This window comes from Neofelis nebulosa, chromosome 13 (assembly GCF_028018385.1).
Source record: "Neofelis nebulosa isolate mNeoNeb1 chromosome 13, mNeoNeb1.pri, whole genome shotgun sequence".
NCBI classification, from domain to species: Eukaryota; Metazoa; Chordata; class Mammalia; order Carnivora; family Felidae; genus Neofelis; species Neofelis nebulosa.
Window position 1 is genome coordinate 35,861,865 of NC_080794.1, and position 23,196 is coordinate 35,885,060.

A 23,196-nucleotide genomic window follows, 5' to 3' on the forward strand; every position below is an offset into this window, starting at 1 on the left:
AAGCCCCACGAAAGCAGTTTTGTGGGGTTTTTGAAATCAGGACAGGTGGCTATGATACCTTCCATGTGGGGAACGAAGACACGGGAGCTCCCAAGAGGAAAATAATAAACCTCCATTAATTTCAAAACGACCTTCCTAGGAGACAATTATTTGTTAAACACCTTATATGCTTCGCTCACAGGACTACTCAGTGAGGTAAAGGTGTTAATATGAATGAGGCCCAGAGAGTGTGAGTACCTTGACTGGGGTCACACAGTTGTTAATGGAAGAGCTCCTTCCTGCACTCCAGGCTGCCTGTCAAGATGAATTAAAAAACAGATGATACTTCCCTGTCTCTGCAATTTCAAAATTGAACCCTGGTGTCAACCTTATTTACTTCATTTCATTCCATATTCCAACCCAACCTTTGGCCAGAAAGATCTCCCTGTTCATCTCAGAACATCCCAATATCTATCATCAAAAGTGAGATCAAGTTGGGATGCATGCTGTAATCACACACTTTGTTTTATACAGATGTAAACGAGTATCCCACCTTTTCTTTCCCCTGGAAAGTGCCTCCTTTCTTGACATAGGCAAAGCCATAGAACTTCCAAGGTTGAGCTCAGTCCCCTCCAACCCTGGGGACCGTCAAAGGTTCTTCTTCCTGAATTCTTGGACACTCACCACAAAATTGGTTCCATGTCATGCTCTGGCCCAACCTGACCACCAATCACAGTATTTGCTCCACTATGTAAGTTTGTTTGTTTCCATCTTTACTAAGCAACCGTTTGGCTCTCTCAGTAGTGAGGTGGTAGCTGTTTTCCTCTGGCTAAACACTTAATATCTTGTAGCTTCAATTTCCTTATTGGCAAAATGGGAATGATGGTAGATATTTGGTGGTAGTCATGATTCTCTTTTCAATTCCATCTTGGATATGTTGCGGGTAGAGACAATGCTGCCCAGAGCAACAGTCCTCAAAGAGTGGTCTGGAATTTCGGGGGTCCCTGAGACCCCTTCCAAGGTTCTGTGAAGTTTCCTCTTTTTAAGTACATACTTGTAGGAGTCTGGGTTTCCTTCACAGACTTGAATCAAAATAATACATCACAACAGTTTGAGTACAGAAACAGATGTGAGGCTCCAGCTGACTTCTATGGAACACACATTAAAATGTTTGCCAAAAAGTAAAACAATGCCACGCTTCTCAGTGATGTCTTTTTGTTTCGGAAAATAGAATTTTTTAAATAAACATGTCATGTTAACATGTAATGACATTATTTTATAAACTAATGAACATTTAAAAATTCTCAGTTTTAGTTTCTAATATAGCAATTATAAACAGATATAATCCACACACACAAAAGCTCTTCAGGATCCTCAATAATTCTTAGGAATGTAAACTTTGAGACTGAAAAGTTTGAGAACCCCTAGAGGAAAGAATGGCATCCCAAATCTAGATTTTTCAGGTACCTCGTGTTCTCAACCCTTCTCTGTGCTTCGATTCCTTTCTCTCTAACATAATAATAATCCTTGTGACACGGAGAATTATTAATTTTTCTTTTGTTAATGTTTATATGTTGCATTATGTGTGTGTGTAAGGACTGTCTCTGGAAGGATTCACAAGTACACAGCTGGTACCAATGGTTTACCCGGGAAAGGGAAATTGGGAAACTGGGAGACAGTACTTAACCTTTCAGCTCTGATTTTTTCCTAATACATAGTGCGGGCATAGCCTATATTTAATATGAAGCAATTAAAAGTAAACTTACACTTTTGTTTACGTGGCTAGAAAACAGAAGTTGGCTCAAGTAAAGTAGTGTTGACTGGCAATTTGAAACAAAACAAAACAAAACAAAACAACAACAACAACAAACAACACCTAAGTTTTCCGGGCCGACCTTCGAGCTGCTGCCAAACACTTCGCGCAGACTCCCACCCACTTGCGTCCGGCTCGCCTGTCTTCGGTCCCTCCTCGCCCTCGCCCCGCCCCTCGCCGCCTCGCCCCGCCCCCCGCGACGTCACCTCCGCCGATCCGCTTCCCCGAACTCCCTCTGGCTCCCGCCTTCGCCCGCTTCCGGTCGTCGTCGTCGCCGCTGCTGCCGCTGCTGCTGCTGCTGAGGCTGCTGGCGGAGGCCGGAGGATCGGGCGGCGGCGGCGGCGGCGGCTGAGAGGGCGGCGGCGGGAGCGGAGCGGGACGAGGGAGCGAGAGGAAGCGAGCGAGGAGCTAGCGGAGCGCGCCCAGCCCCGCCCGCCCTTCCGCTCGCCGGAGCAGCCCGAGCAGCCCCGGCCCCCAGCCGCCGCCGCCGCCGCAGCCGCCTGCCTGCCCGCCCGCCGGACAAAGCCTGAGAGCCCGCGCCCAGAGCCATGTCCTCGTCCTCCGGCAGCGGCCACCAGCCCAGCCAGAGCCGCGCCATCCCCACCCGCACCGTGCCCATCAGCGACGCCGCGCAGCTACCTCATGACTATTGCACCACGCCCGGGGGGACGCTCTTCTCCACCACGCCGGGAGGTGAGCGCCGGCCGCCCAGCCGCGGCCCCGAGCCTGCAGCCGGTTTCTTCCGCCGCTCTCCCGCCGCGGGCCTTTAACTCAGGGCGTGTCCACGCTGGGCCACCTCGGCCACCGCAGCTCTACCGGAGTCCCCCAACCCCCCCTCCCCCCGCCCCAGCTCCGCGGAAGCCCCCGGGAGACTGCTTTCGGGAACCTTAACTTCGCATTATCTCTTGGCTGCAACTCGATTCAGCGCCGCCGACTCTGAGAACGTGGCTCTCCCGTCGCTGGGGGCGGGGGGGGGGCGGTGAAAAAAGCCCTTGTTCCCGCTTCGTGGCAGCTTTACGCGCTCGACCCAGTTTTCTCCCCCCTCTCTGCCTCCTCCTGGGCAAACTCGTGTATAGTTGGCCTTGCTCTCACCCTGCATTGCCTCTGCTTCTTGCATATTGTGCATTTGTGCACACCAGGGCTTGGTTTTGGAGCTCTCTCCCGGGCTTTTTTAGAAAGGAAGTTGGGCAGAGTAATTCGCTCCTGGGACCCTGAGATGACTTGTTTTGCTGCTTTTAGAACAGCGGGAGGAGGCTGGAATGCAGTGTTTGGACGCCTCGCCCAGCGTTATCCTGCTTTGACAGCATTGTTTACTTGCTGGACGAGGCCCCACGGAGGGGGGTGGGAGGGGAGTCCCCAGGCTAGGGGGGGAGAATGAGAGAATGCTAAAGAATAACTCAAGTAATAGCCAAGGGGGTAGTGGAGCACTGGCAGCCCTAACGGTAGGGTTTTGGCGGTGACGCTTTTGGGGGTAGACGAAGAGGGCATTGTCAGGAAGGGCATTCGGATCGATGGGATTGCTTGACCCTGGGCAAGGGCAGTGCAGGTAGAGTTTCCTGAGCATTGCTTTTCGAAGTATGGCCAGGAACTGTTTACAAGGAAGAACACTGGGGTAGAGGTGAAGCATGTTGAATTGGTCACGGGAAAAGGGAGCTCAAAGGTTGTCTGTACCCTGACTGGGCTGTTCTCCAGAGGGAGGAGGAGACTAGAGAGCGATCTCGTGGGACCTTATTGAAGGGAATGGCGCTTCAGTTTAACTTCGGAACTTTGCCTTCTTTTGGTGATGGCGTGACCTCTCGAGAGGGTTGAACTTTGCTGCAGCCCCTGCCCTAGGAGATTGCTAGCTTCGTTCCCGTGGGCCGGCTCACCAGCTGTACTACAACCAACCCGGTGCAGTTAGGCCTGGGCGATCCTTGGATTGGTTGCACAATAGCAAGGCCCATAGAGTAGGAAGACCTTCTTGCCAACAACAAGGGATAAAAATCTAGGAAGAGCGCTCTACTGAGGAATCCATCCAGGCCACTGTGGGGGGAGAGGGGGGCATGGAAGACTTTAAAATGACCCAAACAGGAGGAGTTCCTCAATATGTGTGGAGTAAAGTCTTAACTTTGCAGGCCAGTCAGCTGACTTGGCGAGGCCACTTGCCTCACTGGAGAACCCTCTCTCCTGACCCGATGTGTTCAAGGCCAGCCCCTGGGCGTGCTGAGGTCTTGCTTTTTTGATCCTGAAAGATTTTTGCAGACCAGTTTCTGCTCCAGATAGAGTTGTCCTGAACTTGAACTGACAGCTTTTAAGAAATGGGTATTGTTTTCCAAGGTGATAGAGATATATGGCTTCTTGCAGAATTCTTTGTGCTATTTGTCAGTAAATGCCTGTGCCTTCAGCAGTTGAGAACATATGTCATGGTAACAACTGCACTCAGCTATTAGTTATGTGGGAGAGGAACTAAACTTTTAGCTATATATTAATCATTTTTCCCCTGAAGGAAGACTTACAGAGGGGGCGCCTTTTGGGCGTATTTCAACCAACCAAGCTACCATGTTTTTAAAAATAAGGGCATAGTCCTTAAGAATTGCTTTAAAGATAGAAGCCTGTCCCATAGTCTGGATTAGTTCCTAAAATGCTTGGAAAGAGTCCGCCAGAAATACTGATTCATTTACCCTTCCTCCCAACTTACACAGCCACTACTGTTTTCTCGAATATTGCTTAGCCTGTCTCCAGATAGTTTCGATACCCACAGTTTTTTTTTTTGTCTCATTTAAATACTTGTCATCTTGGCTTATTTATCATATTGAACTTGTATTCGTTGGTAGAGCAGGTTGTAATCTTTGGATGTTTGTTTGTTTTTTGAAGAGAACGCGTCTATAGGGGCAGAGGGAGAGAGAGAGAATCGTAAGCAGGCTTCTTGCCCAGCGAGGAGCCTGACTCGGGGGCTCAATCTGATGCCGTGAGATCATGACCTGAGACGAAATCAAGAGTCGGACACTTAACTGACTCAGCCATCCAGGCGCCCCTTCTTTGCATTTTTAACACAAAGACTTACATAATGTGTTTATAGGATATAGCACTGTTGGGATTGGATTTAATCACCTATTAACTCAGTGCTGTTTAGATGTACAGTACTTACTAATTAAATTTCCCCCCTTTGGAAATTTTCCCATCCTCTGAAGGTTTGTTCATCTCTCTTGTTACATTCCTCTCTCTCCCACCATGTAATTGAACCAGGGTAAGATAGTTGGTTATTTGGTCTCTTCCAGGCACCTGAATTAATGTGGTTAGGTATCTTAAATGAGTTTTGTGGGCTTAGTGCAGTGCTTTGCACAAAAGAGGACCACAGACAAAAGTAGGAAATGCAGTCCTTGCTCTGAATGATCATAAAATCTTGAAGGGGGTTGGGGAGTGATAAGATTTTTCGTTCTAGAACAAAAGATGTATAGAATCAAGTGCTAACATGTGAAAACATTGAGAAAAATGATAGTAGGTTTGTATTGGCGATCTCTATTTAGTGGGAAGGAAGGGGATTAGCATGTCCTGTCTCAAACTTCTGGAGACCTTCTGGAGTGTCATACACATGTTGGAGCATTCCAGGATAACAGTTGATGTGCTGAATGCCCTCAAAGATCAGACTGGGCAGGGACATTCACAACACGGTGAACTTACAATTTCTCCTTCTTTGAGAGTCCTTTATTCATTGGGAATCAGAGGATACAGCTTATCCTTGAAAAGGTTTCTCACAATTGCCTTCCTGTGGTTTGGGAAATGAGAGGTGGGTGGAAACACAACTTGCTCTGTGACCTTTGGGTTTCTCAAATTGCTGGAAGAGTACCTTTTCTCATTGTTTTTTTTTTTTTTTAATTTTTTTTTTCAACGTTTTTTATTTATTTTTGGGACAGAGAGAGACAGAGCATGAACAGGGCAGGGGCAGAGAGAGAGGGAGACACAGAATTGGAAACAGGCTCCAGGCTCCGAGCCATCAGCCCAGAGCCTGACGCGGGGCTCGAACTCACGGACCGTGAGATCGTGACCTGGCTGAAGTCGGACGCTTAACCGACTGCGCCACCCAGGCGCCCCATCCTTTTCTCATTGTTAAGGAGGACAATTTTTAAGTAAGTTCAAGGCCAAAAAAAAAATGCCCTTGGATTTTATTTTGTTTTATCTGCCTGTGGAGGAGTGAGAATGATATTTGGTTCTTCCTTTGAGACACTACATCTAGCCCCAATGGAAGGGAAAGTTACCGTAGTTGTCTTCACTTTTATAACACTTTGGTTAGCTGGAAGGGAGCTAATGCTTTCGTAAGTTCTGAAATTTCTCCCTCTGGGAGTGTTGTGCTCTGGGAAATGAGCAGAAACATAGAGAACTCTTTTTAGCCTTTCTTTCTGCCTTTCTTTTCCTGCATAACATCCTCATCAGCTGTGGAAAAGTGCTGTTGCCATAACAAGAGCACCAGAGGGGAACTAACTGATGGTCTAAAATCTTGTTCGAGCTGCTGGGCTTCCTCTCTGCCAGCTGGAGAGTTGCTGTGATTGGTTCATTGAGGCAGAATTACCTGAAGGCCATTGGAAGGTCTGGAAATACAGGAGAAGGTAGGAAGAAGGGAAAATAATCCACTTGGAGTGAGCTATAATAAAATAAGAGTATTGGGTGGGAGTCCTAAGTTTTCATCTGGTTTGTTTCTTGGGAGACGAATGGAGTTGTGTGTAGATTTGGGGAAGGAAGGCCAGTATCTGACTGTCTGTGACCTTGGCTTGGGTTTATTCTAGGCCAAAAACTTCTAAACCAACAACTGTACTTACTTGGCTCTCTAGCTTCATTATTAACCAAAGAACTTCATTCTTACACGTGAGAAGTACATGAAAAACATAATGAAAGGCGTTCAGTCTCTCTGCCTTGTGTTTGAGGAAGATGGCATTTACTCATCTCAGAATAATGCTAATTATTAACATATTTGTCATTCTGTGGGCGATTCAGCTATAGTCTCGTATTCATCAGCTGCCAAACCATATACTAAGGAAGATGTACTTCAGTTTTTACGTTGTGCATTTCGGCTCCCGCAGGACTGAATTCTGAGCCTGTGGGGGAGGCAGCAGTCTGCATCCTGAAGGCCTATAGCAATGTCTGTCCTAAGCCAGAAGCAGTCTGACCAGGGAGCACAGCTCTTAACAAGTTAATAGGGTAGCATGCACGAAGGCGCTGTGCACAGCTCCTTCAGTTCCGCTGAGGCCTGTTGTGGGCAGTAGGAAGAGGGCCAAGTGACGAATCTGTAAACCGGCACTAGCGGGGTTACTACAAAAGACTTGTAGGACTGGAGTCCTAAAGACAATTTTATAAGAGGGTCTTGCATGGTTTGGCCACAGCGTCGGCTTGATCACGTGTCTGTGTGTGTGTGTAGATTTGCGGGTCAGACGTGGTACAGTTAACGTGCAGTAGGCTAGCCCATCTGGTTGGAGAGGAAGACAGCCTGAGCAGGAGAATAGTTTGTTGGTGAGTGGCAGACGTTTTTCTTGGCTTCCAAGTATTTGGATGAAAACACTAACGTTTAAAAGATTTTCGCTACTTCGGTAATTTATAATAAAAGGCAGTTGAGAATTGCGGCCATTCAGCTTACTGAATAGGTAAGGCCTAGACTTCCATTTTCAGATTTGTTCATCATGGAACTTTGTTTTGTGAAGGTCCCTTAGAACCTGAGTTTTAACACCCGACAGCTGTCCATCCCAAGGGTGACTAGTATTTGAAGGGCCCCTTCACCTGTTCTCAGGCTGTAGCTTGAAGCCAAAAGCTCAGATATCTGAGTGTTTACATCTAAGTAAATAATCTTTCGTATCTTTAGGATGAATGCCCCGACAAACAGAAGCTCTTCATTTCATCGAGTACTTTAAGAAAGTAAAAACCTTAGCGAGCAAGGACAGATTGACTGGAAAATACAATTCAGTTCTTGTAGATTACATGGGATTCTCTATAGACAAGCTCATGTCATCTGTAAATACTGATTCCTTGTCTATCTGGATGCCTTTTATTTTTTTCTTGCCTAATTGCTCTGGCTAGAACTTTCAGTACAATGTTGAACAGAAGTGGCAAGATAGTGCGGACACCCTTGACTTGTTCTCAGTGTTAGAGAGAAAACATCTAGTCTTTCACCATTAGATAAGAGGTTAGCTGGGGAGTTTCGTAGATACCCTTCATCAGATTGAGGAAGTTCCCTTTTATGCCTAGTCTGTTGACTATTCCTGTCATGAAAGGGGGTTGAATTTTGTCAAATGCATATTTTTTTTCACCTTTTGAGTTGATTGTGTGATTTTGTTTTTTATTCTGTTGACATGATGTATTATGTCAATTTTTGGATGTTAAACCAGCCTCGTATTCCTGGGATAAATCCCACTTGGTCATGGTATATAGCCCTTTCTGTATGTAGCTAAATTTGTTGTGCTAATATGTGATTGAGGATTTTTGCATATTTGATGTACTTTATTTTGACCCGGATTTTCTGATGGTCAAGGCTAGACAAACTTAAAATCATTTGGCACTTATTTAAGATTAGCTTGTGGTTCGTATACCGTTTTGGACCTGTTAACTAGCTAAAAAGATCATCTTTCCAACTCATGTTGCAGCTGAGACTCAAGAACACCAGAGTTGCTTAGCACGCTAGCTTATTTGTGTTGGTCTCCTGAGCCCTGTGTCACTGTGTGTCCTTTCACAAATACTTTTAACTTCTCTGGATATTAGTTGCTTCATGTCGAAAATGATAGGCTTTTGCCAGATGATCTCTAAGGCCTCTTCTAACACGAGGCCTTCAGGATAGGAGCATAGTCATTATCAACTTTCAGCCTTGGGCGTGTGTTCTGTGATGACCATGTCCTAAGTGATTGGGCCGGGAGCCATCCTTTGACAATATCTTGAAAATCTTTGCTCCCACTTATTGAGACTTGGAGTTAAAGGATAGTAGGATTGGCTTTTCACACATCTTCGATGTGTCCCATTAGCCATAATACTTTGGTCATACTAAGTTACAAGATCCTGAGGCTCCAGTTGTGCCTTCTGTTGATGTAAAAAATTGTCCCTCTCTTGATTTTATTATCCCTTTAGGGACTTGTTTGCACACACTGAATGTGGTTTGACCATCATCAGCATACCTGGAGGATGCTGGCTTGAGCAGCTTTTAGTTTCCTCCGGGTTATCTGGCATAGAGCGTTTTAGGAGTCTGTCTTTTCATCCAGAACCTCCCTGAAGAACAGAGGTTTAAACAGACATTTTTTTTTATAGAGTGGCAGTGTGCCAAGCCCCAGGACATGCACCATGGCTACCAGTCATGGCTTCCCCCAGTGTCTCGTCTGGTATGCATCTGACCCAGTTCTGGCCAAATGAGATGTAGGGGCAAATCTGCTAAGGGTTTGCTGAGAAAGATTTTCTCTTGGATGTAGAAAAAAATCCCCCGAGGGACACCCTGTTTGAGTCCTTGTCCCTTCCTCCTTGAGACACTGTTGTATGGAGGTGTAGGTCCATCTCAGCCTTTGGAAGATTTTGTCACCAGCTTATTCAAGCTATGCGATTTGGGCAAGTTACTTGATGTTTCTTGTTCTGAGTTGTCATTTTGCATGAGTGGATGCTTAATTCTAATACAGCAAGCAGCCTTAGTTGAACAGAATTTTATGATGGGGACTCTGTGAAAGTACAGTGACTACTACTCTGTCAGTTAACCGCATTACAATGGGCCTTCTCTAGGTGGTTTAATTTGAAGTTAATACAATTTCTTGGATGTTTATAGCATAATGCCTGGATTAATTACTTAAACTAAGTTACTCGTTCTTGAAAGAGACCCTTAGGCTTGAATGACCTTGTTTATGTACCTAACCATCTTGGCAAGTGTAATTTTGGGTCTCTTTCTTTGGCTTTCTTGTTTCTTGCCCCTTGAAAATCACTAGTTTTTAGATCAAAGGGTAGAAGTGCCCCCCCCCCCCCCCCACCTTTCTGTTCTCCGCCAAAGGAACTCTGCCGTTTTACTCTCATGTTTTCCTAGTAACGTCAGCATCTAGAAAGTAATGGGTAAGGTATCAGATTTATCCTAGTAACTGGTCATCAAGGGATGAAGAAAATTTATAAATATCTAATGTTAACCTAGATCGAGAAGTTCCTGTTTGTTCTGAAGTACAAACATGAAGAAAGAAGTATTATATGCATAGTTAAAAAATAAAACAGAAAAATAAAAATTAAAACAGAAGCACCTAAAATCCAAAGTAAAATGCCAGTAGACAACTACTTTCAGCGGTTTCTGTGTATAGTGCTTCTGTTGGTTATCACTGTTGCCATACATATGTGTGCCAGTTTCTTGGTTAACCTTCGATAATACCTCTGACTCCCTGTTACGAAAGACGAACATTTTCATTACTTTCTACCTCTCATTTCCCCTCCTCTCCATCTACCAACTTTTGTAAATTGTATTATTGGTTCTGGTTCCTCTGGTAGCTGCCTTTATTTAAAGTGCAAAACAATGGAGTCCAAACCTCCGTGTCTCGATCTGTCAATTTAGCTCTCCACTATATGAAATTATGCCATCCGTCCTGCCTCTCCTTCCCCTGATAGGTCAACTTTTCCATAATTTTTGCAATATCAGGGCCTGTAATATTTATATACTCTCCTGTGTTTATTTTGCTTCGCTTTTATTATAGTTTGATTATAATCATTAAAAGCTGTGTATACCATATATGATATTTTGGTTCTTAAGTTTTCCATATAAAACCGAGGGGTGTGATTATTTTCATAGAAAAGGAAACGGAGAAAACTCACCAGAAGGAAAAACGTCCATGGTCAAGGTGAAATAGATACTTTTTTTTTTTTTTTTAACACTCCCATCAGTTGATCAGAATCATGCCCCGTTTTATTTTTTTTTTAATTTTTTTTTTTTTTTTCTCCAACGTTTTTTTTTTTTTTTTTTTAATTTATTTTTGGGACAGAGAGAGACAGAGCATGAACGGGGGAGGGGCAGAGAGAGAGGGAGACACAGAATCGGAAACAGGCTCCAGGCTCCGAGCCATCAGCCCAGAGCCTGACGCGGGGCTCGAACTCACGGACCGCGAGATCGTGACCTGGCTGAAGTCGGACGCTTAACCGACTGCGCCACCCAGGCGCCCCCATGCCCCGTTTTAAAACGGTATATTCAAGGGGCATCTGGGTGGCTCCATCGGTTAGGCATCTAACTGGATTTTGGCTCGGGTCGTGATCTTGCAGTTATGAGTTTGAGCCCTGCATCAGGCTCTGTGTTACAGTGTGGAGCCTGCTTGGAATTCTCTCTCTGCTCCTCCTTGCTCGTGCTCCCTGTCTTTCTCTCTTTTAAAAATAAACATTAAAAAAATGTTATATTCAAGGTCTGAATTTCTTGTGTGGTCTTTCGTTTTCCTTCTTCAGGAATTCAGGATTAACTCATTTCTAGTCACTTGTGGCCCGAGTGGTTGACATTAAATTGGCCTGACATAAATGTGGCAGGTAGTTTGGGTGAAATGTGAATTACCAGGAATTTCTTGCTTCAGAAAACTGTATGCCTCTGCATGGGACACATATGAGAGACCTTGAATATTTTAGGTTTTTTAGTTTGTTTCTTGGAAAAAATACAATCTCTTGGTAAACACAATATGTGAGAAAGGAAACAAAGGGGTTTTTTTTCCTTGCCATTTTATTCATAATTGAGTCTTAATGTTTTTCTTTGAATAGTTTTGGTTTTTTGAATGATCAGGTGCTTTTAAATCACACCATAGATCCTTAGCTACCCACTGACAGCCTGATTCCTCATTTTTGCTCTATATCTGCTACAATTAAACTAGCAGCGATCTAAAATTCAAGCACTTAAAATGCTATGCTTCTGTACTTCTATTTTCCCTGGCCATATTTGAGAATATTAATGGCATCACTTAAGACTCCTGTTCTTCAGGGTGTCGTCTCTTCTGAATTAATTCGCTTTGTTTGCATTCAAAATCAAATGCATTTTAGGAATCCACTAAACAACTAGATCCACTTAGAACTCATCGAGTTTAACAAGGTTACAGGGTATAAGATTGGTATACAGAAACCAGTGTATTTCCGTACCCTTTTGATGGACAATACAAAAATGAAAACCATTCCGTTTCTAACAACATAAAAATAAAATGTATAGGATTTTAATTTAATGAAAAGACCACAACACTGACACTGTGGAAACTACAAAACATTCTTGAAAGAAATTAAAGAAGCCCTAAATAGATGGAAGGCCGTTTTACCTTCATGGATCAGAAGACAACATTGTTAAGATGACTGTGCTTCCCAAATTGATTTACACGTTCAGCACAATCCCATCACAATCCCAGCTGGCTTCTTCGCATAAGTTGACAAGCTGACCCAAAAGTTAATATTTAAGAGACCTAAAATAGCCCAATTTCAAAAAAAGAAAAAGTTGGAAGACTCACATTTTGAAATTACTACAGATCAAGACAGTGTGACACTGCCATAGGGATAAACATAGATCAGTGGAATAGAATTGGGAGTCCAGAAATGAACTGTCACAATTAATGACCAGTTGGTCTTTGACAAGGATGCCAAAACAATTAAACGGGGGAAAAATCGTCTTTTCAACAAATGTTACTGGGTACAACTGGATAGCCACACACAAAAACTTGATCCCACAGCTGAAAGACCTAAATGTATTAAGAGCTAAAACTATAAAACGTTTAGAAAAAAACATAGGCACAAATCATCATGACCTTGATTAGCATATAGTTTCTTCGGTGTGGCACCAAAAACACAACAGAAGAAAAGGGTATAAATCAGACTTGCATCAAAGTTAAAAACTTTTGTGCTTCAAAGAATATCAAGGAAGTGAAAAGGCAATGCACGGAATAGGAGAAAATATTTGCAAATCATAGATCAATATGGGACTTGTATTCATGGATATAAAAAACTCTTAATAGTAAACAGACAACCCACTAAAAAATGGGCAGAGGATCTGAGTAGACATTGTACATCAGAATGGCCCAGAGGCATATGAAAAGGTGCTCAACACCATTATCCATCAGGGAAATGTAAATAAAATCAAACCACAGTGAAATTTAAGAAAGAAAACAAATGAGCAAAGGCGGGGATGGGGCCGGGGTGGGGAGGCAAATCAAGAAACAGACTCTTAACTATGGAGAACTGATGGCTGCCGCAGAGAAGGTTGGTGGGGGGATGGGTGAAATAGGTGATGGAGATCGAGGACACTTGGGATGAGCACAGGATGATGTATGGAAGTATTGGCTCACTGCATTGTACGCCTGAAGCTAATTTTACACTGCATCTTAATTGGAATTTAAATAAAAACTTAAAAAAAAACCACAATGAGATACCACTTCATACCCAAAAGATAGCTATAATAAAAAAGATAGCAAGCGTTGCCTGCAGTGTGTACACATTGGAACCCTCGCTCACTGCTGGTGGGAATGTAAAAATGGTAGAGCCACTTTGGAACAGTCTGATGGTTCCTAAAAGATTAAACAGTTAACCACATGATCCAGCAATTCTACTCTTAGGTATATACCCGAGACAAATTAAAACACGTCCACACGAAGACATGTAAGTGTATGCTTATGGCAGCATTATTCAAAGTCGAAGCAACCCAGTTGCCCAGCAACTGATTCCTGGACAAAATGTGATATATACATGTAAAGGAGTATTGTTCGGCAATAGAAAGAAGTGAAGTGTTGATAAATGCTAAACAAGGACGGACCTTGAAAACATACGCAACTAAAAGAAGCAGTCACAGAAGATCACACACTGTCTAATTCCATTTATACGAAAAGTCCGGAATGGGCAAATCTGGAGAGACAGAAAACAGCGGTTGCCTAGGGCTGTAGAGGTCAGAGGACAATGGGGAAGGATTACTACATGTGTCTACGGGTTATCTTGCTGGGATGATTGCAGTCTTCTAAAATTGTGATGGTTGCACAATTCTGTGAATACACTAAAAACTTATATACCTGAAATGCATTGTATGTGAATTATAGCTCAGTAAAGCTGCAAAAAAATGTATTTTCTCATCTCTGCAAGGTCTTAGAAGTTCTTCAAAGTTTATCTTAGAATCTCTACTACTTATTTCCTCGTTGGTCCAATTACAGTTCTTTAAAGCATGGGTTATTGCCAGTATATAATTTAGAAATATAAAGCTTGCTTTTATCCTGTGCTTTTTTTTTTTTTACCATCTCCTCCCCAGAGTTTCCAAGCTTGGCGTACTACAGAAATAAGAATAATCTTGTTCCAACTTGCAAGTTGACTGTTAGTCGAAGAACATCTCACAGTGAAACCTCACTCTTTGGAAACCTAGCTATGAACAAAAGTGGAGGTGACACGGCAAATGTGTAAAGTCCATCCACTAAAGCTCCGTCCCTTTCATTGGAAAGCCATCGGGCCCCCCTCAGCCTGTTTGCTTTTATTTTACATAGCCTTCTAGTAAGCATATCGCTGATTTCAAAGGCCCTACAAGGTTAGAAGCATCGAGTTAGGATGGGTATAGAGGGCGTGCCCCCTTTTCCAAGTTCATATGTTGACGTCCTAACCTCCAGGTGATGATATTTGCAGATGGGGCCAAGGGAAGTAATTAGGTTTAGATAAGGTCGCGAGGCCCTCGTGATGGGATCAGTGCCCATGTAAGAAGAGGCCCCAGGGAGCTTGCTCCCCCACCCTGCCCCATCTGAGGGCACAATGAAAATGTGGTTGTCCACACACCCAGGGGAGAGCTCTCAGCAGAAACAGACCTTGGCTGGCATGTTGATCTTGGACTTCTCAAGAAGTGCGAAAATGACTCTGTTTAAGCCGCCCAGTCTGTGGTATTTTGTTGTGCAGCCTGAGCTGACTGAGATTTGGAGGGAAAAAGGCAGTTCAGAGGCCTAACAGTGAGGGAGGGACTACAGATGAGGGAAGGGGCGCTGGTGTGGCTGTGCAGTGGAAGGCAGATAAGGCGCATGAGCCCAGAGACTTCGTGGGCCACAGCTCAGTTTATGAAGTGATCTTCACGCCCGCGACCCCACTTCACCAAGAAAGGCTTGGATTGATTTCTGTTTAAGGTGGTAAAAAGTTTTAAATCTGTACACAGAAAATTGCCATCTAAAATAATTCACATTATTCACTTGTTGAAAGTTGAGCCAAGTGTTCTGCCATCCAGAATGACTCCTCATCATTTCCAGATGCCTTTTTAAGGTGTTACTATAGTTCTTATTTTTTTCAAAGCAAAGAGGGTTGAAGGTAAATTTTTGCTGTCCTTGTCCTGAATTTATATTTGAGATGGGACGTAAGACATGTGTCTTCGTTAAACCAGGAACCAGGGATTTCCAACTTTTCCGGGTATTCTTCCAAGGTTGGAGCGAGGCGTATGCAAAGCTGCTCTGCTGGGTTTGGGTTTGTGGTGGGAGTCCTGCCGCACTTGGGCTGCGGGCCTTTGTGTCTCAGTCATCCTGTGAGTAAAAATAGGAGGTTGATTCTAGCCCCCTCTAGGACTCGGAGACTTCCTTTTTGAAGTTTGCAGCCTTTGCTGATCTTGTGGAGCCTTAAAAATGAAAGAACCGGGGCGCCTAGGTGGCTCAGTCGGTTGAGCGTCCGACTTCAGCTCAGGTCACGATCTCGCGATCCGTGAGTTCGAGCCCCGCGTCGGGCTCTGGGCTGATGGCTCAGAGCCTGGAGCCTGTTTCCGATTCTGTCTCTCCCTCTCTCTCTGCCCCTCCCCCGTTCATGCTCTGTCTCTCTCTGTCCCAAAAATAAATAAACGTGAAAAAAAAAAAATTAAAAAAAAAAAAAAATGAAAGAACCAGGGGCGCCTGGGTGGCCTGGTCAGTTAAGCCTCTTGAGTCTTGATTTTTGGCTCAGGTCATGATCTCATGGTTTGTAAGTTTGAGCCCCCGAGTCAGGCTCTGCACGGACAGTGTGGAGCCTGCTTGGGATTCTCTCTTTCCCTCTGTCTCTGCCTCTCCACTGCTCGCTCGCTGTCAAAGATAAGTGAGTAAACTAAAAACAAAAAAACAAAACACAAAAAGCACTTAGGGTAATTAGAGCTGTTGACCTGGGTTGTGCCTTGCCGTCCTTCAGAGGTTATCCTCTCCAGCACCTCCTTTATTACAGTAGTCTGCAAGTCCCTGTTTACTATTCTGAAATAGACTTCTTAGACTATGGGACCTTCAAAACTGTTTATTTCTGTTATGCACACAAAACCGGATTAACTAATTTATCAAATAACGTAAGTACTCAGGCCTTGGCAAACTAGAAGACCAAAAAGAAAACCCAGAAGCCACCTCTGCCCATCTCTGTCACACTCCTGAGGGGGCAGTAACCCCCCCCCCCCCCCCCCCCCCGGCATCCCACTCTTCCCTCTGGAAAAGCCATGCTTAGGGCAGGCGGGGTGGGGTCTGCTGTGTAAACTTGCACCATCTACTGTCGCCCTGTTGTCTATAGGGAAGCGGCAGTTACCTTCCCACTGCTTTCGCTTCGGACGTTGTGGCCCCCACTTTGGGCGGCCCAGAGACTGGGGCCAAGCGGCAAGAGGGCTGCCCTGGGAGTCTGGAGACCATGGGCTCAGTTCCAATTTTGCCTCTGGTTTGCTGTGAACTCCATTAAGTCACTCTCTGGGTCTCGGCTTCACCTGTCGGGGTGACCTCGATAGGCCCTTTCATCATTCTCCTCCTAATTCCTCGTACTTCTTTAGTATTTCATCTATTCTCGGATCACTGTTACTAGGCTCTTGGTAGAAGTTTGAAGATGGGTTTTTTTTTTTTTTTTAAGGATTATTTATTTATTTTTATTTTTGAGAGAGAGTGAGAGCACCAGTGAGGGCAGAGCAGAGAGAGAGGGAGACATGGAATCCAAAGCAGGCTCCAGGCTCTGAGCTGGCAGCACAGAGCCCAACGTGGGGGCTCGAACCCACAAACTGTGAGATCTTGACCTGAACTGAAGTCAGATGCTAACCGACTGAGCCACCCAGGTGTCCCTAGGATTTTATTTTAAAGTAATCTCTACACCTAATATAGGGCTTGAACTCACAACCCCAAGACCAAGAGTTTCATCCTCCACTGACTGAGCCAGCCAGGTGCCCCTGAAGCCATGTTCTTCACTTTAGTGAACAGAAGAATGGCCTGGGGAACTTAAAAATACAGATTTCCAGGGACACCTGGGTGGCTCAGTCGGTTAAGCGTCCGACTTTGGCTCTGGTCATGATCCGGCAATTTGTGAGTTTGAGCCCGGCATCAGACTCTGTGCTGACAGCTCAGAGCCAGGAGCCTGCTTGGAATTCTGGGTCTCCTTCTCTCTCTGCCCCTCTCCCGCTCACGCTGTCTCTCTCTCAAAAATAAATAAACATTTAAAAAATTTTTAAAAATACAGATTTCCAGATTCTAATCCCTAAGAATTCCGATTCAGATAGAATCTTTTTTAACAAGCTTGCCAGAAGATTCCGATGCAGTTACTTGCAAAAAAGACTGTCCTAATAGGTTCCAAATACGGCACGGCATTTTTCTGAGTACTTTATCAGGTAGAGGCTGGGAGCTAGATACTTTATTTTCGCCTCTTATAAGCTGTAGATATGATTATTTGTGCAGTGTAGTTTTAACGGAACTAGGTAGTAAAAACAAAATTGATACCCTTTGGAGTTGGTTTGAAAGCCTTAAAGGTTTTGTTTTAAGATGCCTACATGTGCTGATGGGTGCCCATCAGAGAACATTTCCATCCTGAGACACCTAGTCATTCTTTCCTGTGACAGGTGTTGTAGTATTATGGAGAGGAGAATATGTTTATTAGCACTTGATTCTGGTTGTAAAAGGAAGGATAGGGGGGCAAATTGCAGGTAGAGTCTCTCCTGGCCACTTTCTCACCTCGAAGCCATTTAGTGTGATTCTTATTTTCCATCCAGTTGAAAAGAAATGACTTCCTGGCATTTGCATGAAAGTGTTGTCGTGGCACTACCACAGATTTGAATCCCAGGAAAACCACTGAGTTTGCAATTCCTTTTCCAGCCCTTTAGTGTAATGTTGGTATCATTTCTTTAGATTAAATGTTCGTCTCCTTCCTTCTTTGGAAACACTGTCCAGAGTTTCCGTTCCTCTTGCAATAAATGCCTTGCTTTTTCCTACCTGCTTCCTCACATTTCAGGTAGATGTGTTAGCTGTTTTATTTGTTCTTCTGTTTCCTGGGACGTAGCTGTCACGTGTTGTTTGAGGAAATCTGCCTGAATCAGACTCTCATTATTATGACGGGAGTATTTTCACTTGAGAATTTAAAAGCATTGAGCAGCAGGTAGTGTTTACATTCTACCTCTTTAAATGGATGACTTGGTACACAATCTCATTTTCATATAATATTGCTTTTAATGCAGATGCCCGAACCGTTTTCTTCTCTGGATTTAAGCCTGGTGTGAGCAAGATGCCTTCACTTCCCTTTGTTCCGTAGGCAGGGGTGGCGGGTGCACGTGGCTGCCATCCCCCCCTTCTCCCCTCCCGCCTTCAGCAGACATCGCTAAATGGTGGCCAAGTTCTTTATCACTGAGCCAGCTGTACTCAGAGTCAGCAGCAGAGCCCCAGGCATCCACTACCTTAAGCCAACATCAGGCTCCTCTAAGTTGTTGTTTACTTTTATTTTATTTTATTTTATTATTATTTCTTAATGTTTATTTGTTTTTGAGAGAGAGAGTGAGAGAGGCCACCAGTGGGGAAGGGGCAGAGAGAGGGAGACATAGAATCGGCAGCAGGCTCCAGGCTCTGAGCTGTCAGCACAGAGCCTGACGTGGGGCTCCGACTCACGAACCGTAAGATCATGACCTGAACTGAAGTCGGACGCTCAACCAGCTGAGCCACCCAGGTGCTCCTGTTGCTTAGCTTTAGATCTTATTTCTGGCCATTAGTACCTTGGGAAGACCATGACAGAAGAAACAGCAGCAGCAGGTTTTCTTAACTGTTCGTCAGGTCAAATGCACTCCTCGGAACTGTTGTGAAACACTCTGGTGGCACTTGGTATGCAGATTGTTTTGTAAAGTAGAGACGGGCTGCCCCTTCTAGCTTCTACCATAGCTCAGTCTGGGAAGAATGTTGGCCTCAGTGCCTTTAGAAAGCCTTTAACTTACAGGCAGCTATCTATCTGTTGGTGATTTTTTTTTTTCACATACTTATTTATTACTTCATTTGAAACTTTCTAGGGGGCGCCTGTGTGGCTCAGTTGGTTAAGTGTCTGACTCTTGATTTCGGCTCAGGTCACGATCTCACAGTTCGTGTGTTCGAGCCCTGCGTCGGGCTCTGCGCTGACAGCAGGGAGCCTGCTTGGGATTCTGTCTCCTTCTCGCTCTGCCCCTCCCCAGCTGTCTCTCTGTATCTTTCTCAAAATAAATAAAAGTAAGCTAAAAAAAACCTCTTCGTGGCAGGACCTAGGTCAGATAGAAATAAGACCTAGCCCTGGCATAAGGAAGTCCCAGTCTTTACAGAGGCAAATCGATAAACTGGACATTTATGATAGGTGATATGTATTGAGTAAGGTTGGGGGCAGAATGTTTTTTTTCAAGGTTTTTTTTTTTTTGTAAAGATAGCGATGTTGGGGCTGAGCCTTAAAAGATGAGTGGCAAAGGAGCCTGGACCCAGGCAGGGAGGGGAGAACTTAGCCTGTTTGCTTGAACTGTGAACCCTCAAGGCCTAGGTTTGGATGGAATTTAAAATAAATTCCTGGGGAATATTATCTGTTGAGAACCCCTTAATTCGTTTCAGACTCTTCAACCTTGTTTTCCAGGAACGCGAATCATTTATGATCGAAAGTTTCTGTTGGATCGTCGCAATTCTCCCATGGCTCAGACCCCGCCCTGCCATCTGCCCAATATCCCAGGGGTCACCAGCCCTGGCACCTTAATCGAAGACTCCAAAGTAGAAGTAAACAATTTGAACAACTTGAACAATCATGACAGGAAGCAGGCAGTTGGTAAGAGAGTGCTGGTTTTGGGGGACCAAGAGGGTATGCTTGGGAACTCAAATGTCATTCGGCTGTGGGTTGAACAGTTGTCGAGGCCTCAGTTACAATTGACATTCATTCATGTGTCTCTCAGGTTCTCCGCTCCCATCAGCAAGGCTCATTGAAATGTTCTGGAAATCCTGTGTTCTAAATCATAAGCAAATCTAACCCAAGGGTGGCGGGAAATCCAAAACCAGAGAATAGTAAATCCTTAAGATGAGTCATGAAACCAGGTCTCAAGTACTTCCTAGCCTGGGCTGTATTGGACTGGGAGTAACACACAGAAAACAGAATCGAATAGGTTCCTTTTCTATTGCCTCCCAGAAATAGACCCGTTGCTTACAAGAAGAATGTCCTTTTTGTGGTGCCAGGGGAAACAATATGGTTTGTTTCCCCCATTTTCTAGGACTGCCACCTGCAGACGGAGGCAGATTTTCACTTGCATTTTTTTTCCCCAGATGCTCCTCCTTGTGGGTGGTTCGACTGCCAGTCTTTTTTTGTTGTTTTTTCAGTTTTAAGTATTTTGAGAGAGACCACGAAAGAGAGCAGGCGCGTGGTGGAGGGGCAGAGAAAGAGGGAGAGAGAGAATCCAAGCGGGCTCCATGCTGTCAGCGATCAGCCTGACTCAGGGCTCGATCCCACGAACCGTGAGATCATGACCTAAGGGGAAACCAGGAGTCGGATGCTTAACCGCTACCCAGGGGCCCCGACTGCCACTTTTCCCCCTCCCAGATTAAAATGCCCAGCCAAAGCAAACAAATAATTGTTTTAAGGCAGCAGAGAATGGGAGCGTTTGGATTATTTTTTGACCCACGTGCAGAGAAAAGACAGAGCTGCCTGGCTTTTCCTTTTTGTGCTAAACTTTGTCTTGATTCTAACTAGGGGATGACGCTCAGTTTGAGATGGACATCTGAGTGCCCTGCAGGATCGGAAGAAAAGCGGCAGCACCGAGGCTGTGTCACCGGATGGGGCCCAGAGGACCAACAACCAGCAGACAGGAGGGGCAGTGTCGGCAAGCGTCACAGCCCCCGCGTCCCCCTCTTCCTTCCTCTGGGTGCCAAATGATGCAAAGATGAGCTTCATCTGACTATTTCCTCTCCGTTTCCCATCCCCCTTCCCAGGTAGTCAAGTTTGCTCCAAGGTCCTTGGCATATTTCCCTAGACCTAAGCAGCCCACAGAGGAAAGCAGTTCAACTCTGGCTTCCGTGGTCATTTTACTGTTGAGAAAACCTCTCCTCCCTCCCCCAGCCCCCTCTTTCTTCTTTTAATCCCAAATCAAGTATCAGCCTACCAACAATTGCCTGCCTGGGAAGACTGGGGAAGTGATAGTTTGCTGGGCTCAGCATTATGCATGTTCTAACCCTCTATCTGCCCTCCGTGTCTCCCATCTGTGGTTCAGAGCTGCAACAATCTGGGTTTTTGGTCTTCACAGCCACCAGAGGGAAATGATAAACGAGAAGGGCGCGCTCTCCCTTTTACCTTGAGGTGTTCGTCCTTAGGGGCAGAGCACAGCCTGTGCGTTCTGGTAGCATCCCTGTGTGGTGCCGTTTGGAGGCCCGCTTCCCCACCTTCCTCTGGCAGGAGTGTCTTGTGTCTTTGAGAGTCGAGTTCAGCTTCCCAGGCCTTCGCTTAGCACATTGGTGCAGAAAGGTTTGAGCTCTACCTGAGAAGGGCGTCCTCGGTGAGCAGCGGGGCTCTCCTCCTGTCCTGCCTCCCTGCTGGCATTCCCCTTGCCCACGGTCCTCTTGTCTCTGAGCCGCCCGAGTGGTTCTGTTGCTCCTGGAACAGGCCTGTCCAAGTGACACAGGCGCTCTGGGGAAGGCCTGGTCATGGTGTTCCACTGGGTGACACCGAAGAATGACCTTGGGAGCGTGGAGAACCCCGGGGGTGCTTGGTCTCAGTTGTCCTTGCTTTTCAGTCCACTGAGCGTTGTGATGTTTGCTGTCTCTGATTGCAGTTTCTTATGTTTTGAGTTTAAAAGGTGACTTTCAGAATGCTCTTAGAAAAGAACGAAACTGTTTTTCTCTGTGGACCTGCTTAGGCTGCTGGGATAGATGAGCATGGGCTTAAAAGTGTGTCCCCACCCCCACCCCCTCCCCGGTTCTCTTGCCTTCCCCATCGTACTCGGAACCGTCCCTCTCTTTCCCCGCTTCCTGCCCTCCCTCCCACCTTGTTCTCTGCCAGGCCATTTTTCAGATATACATCAAAGATACCTCAAGTGTTGGTATCTGATAAGATCTCACTCCTCTTATCTGAGGAGGGGTCTTTTATTTTTAAGATGACTACAGACCTATTTTTAGATATGTTTTCAATACAGTTTTGAACAGCAACTTTTTAATTACACATCTTCCAGTGTTAGGAAGGTGAGAGATGTCCACAGGCGAGTCTGCTGTTCCGTGTCACCCTCCTCTGTCTACCCCAGTTCCTGACGAGCTCTTTGCTTCTCCCTCTAGTTTTGGGTGTGCATGTTTGCAGTTTGTAGTGGGTGGTTTGTAAAACTGGACCATTCTCCTTGCCGTGGGTTGTTAATGAAAGCCTCATTCTTTTCCCTCACTCTTTGCTTTTTCATTCCCGGTCCTCCCTGTCCCGCTCTCCTCACTATTGACTGGCATGGTGATCCCGGGAGAGTGACCCCCTCGTAGAAAGACTAATGCCTCCGTCCCCTCAAAGAACCACCAGGAAAGTAGCCACTGGTGTCCTGGGAACTTCTGGTTACGTGTGGTATCCTGAGCCCTCTGAAGAGATCACATCCCAGAGTGAGAATAACAGGCCAATTGCCTATGAAAGAAAGCTGTTTGTTTTCCTTTCGAACTATGAAAAGACCCTGTTAACAAACACATTTTAGACAGAAGAGAGGAAGGATGTCTGAGGAACTTTGTTCTGGTTTTTTACTACAAAATGTGAATAGTTCAAAGAGTGAACCTTTTGCGATGGTTGATGTCTCTCAGGAATAAGCTGGATCTCCAAAATTGGGGGGGATGCTTCTCAGTCTCAAAAATTGATGATCAGAAAAGTATTTTTTGTTTGTTTGTTTGTTTGTTTAATGTATCCCTGTTCTGATTTTAATTAAACTCCAAATTTCACTTTACCTACTCTTGGAAAAACTTCAGTTGCACTGCAGTTTGCATGGGAAGTTTGCTCAGGACCCCTTTGTCCCCTAGGAGCATGATTCCTTGGGAATGAGGCTTCTCATTCTTCATAGCTGACTTTGGCATCCGTGGAACCTGGCTCCAGCTCCCGCTAGGCTGGTTGGACCATGAGCAGAAGAGCGCCCCCTTCTTGATCTTTATTGCTGCACATAAAAACCTGGCCTCCTTGCTAAGCAGCGGGGAGTCCCTTGAAAACATGCCAGCTTGGGTAATATCAAGGTGCCATTTTCCCCTTTTTGGCCATTCTGGGGAATCTCTGCGCATAGCTCCCTAATCGAAGGCCATTTTTCTAGCAGC

At 45.2% G+C, this 23,196-nt stretch overlaps 1 protein-coding gene across 1 annotated transcript; it reads left to right on the forward strand.

The window, feature by feature from the left end:
* Positions 1–2,034: 2,034 nt before the first annotated feature.
* EIF4EBP2 (eukaryotic translation initiation factor 4E binding protein 2) lies at positions 2,035–22,838 on the forward strand. The gene is made up of 3 exons (XM_058696588.1): positions 2,035–2,485; positions 19,535–19,720; positions 20,633–22,838. The coding sequence occupies exons 1-3, from the start codon at positions 2,341–2,343 to the stop codon at positions 20,662–20,664; spliced, it is 363 nt and encodes a 120-aa protein (XP_058552571.1). The 5' UTR covers positions 2,035–2,340; the 3' UTR covers positions 20,665–22,838.
* Positions 22,839–23,196: the final 358 nt, after the last annotated feature.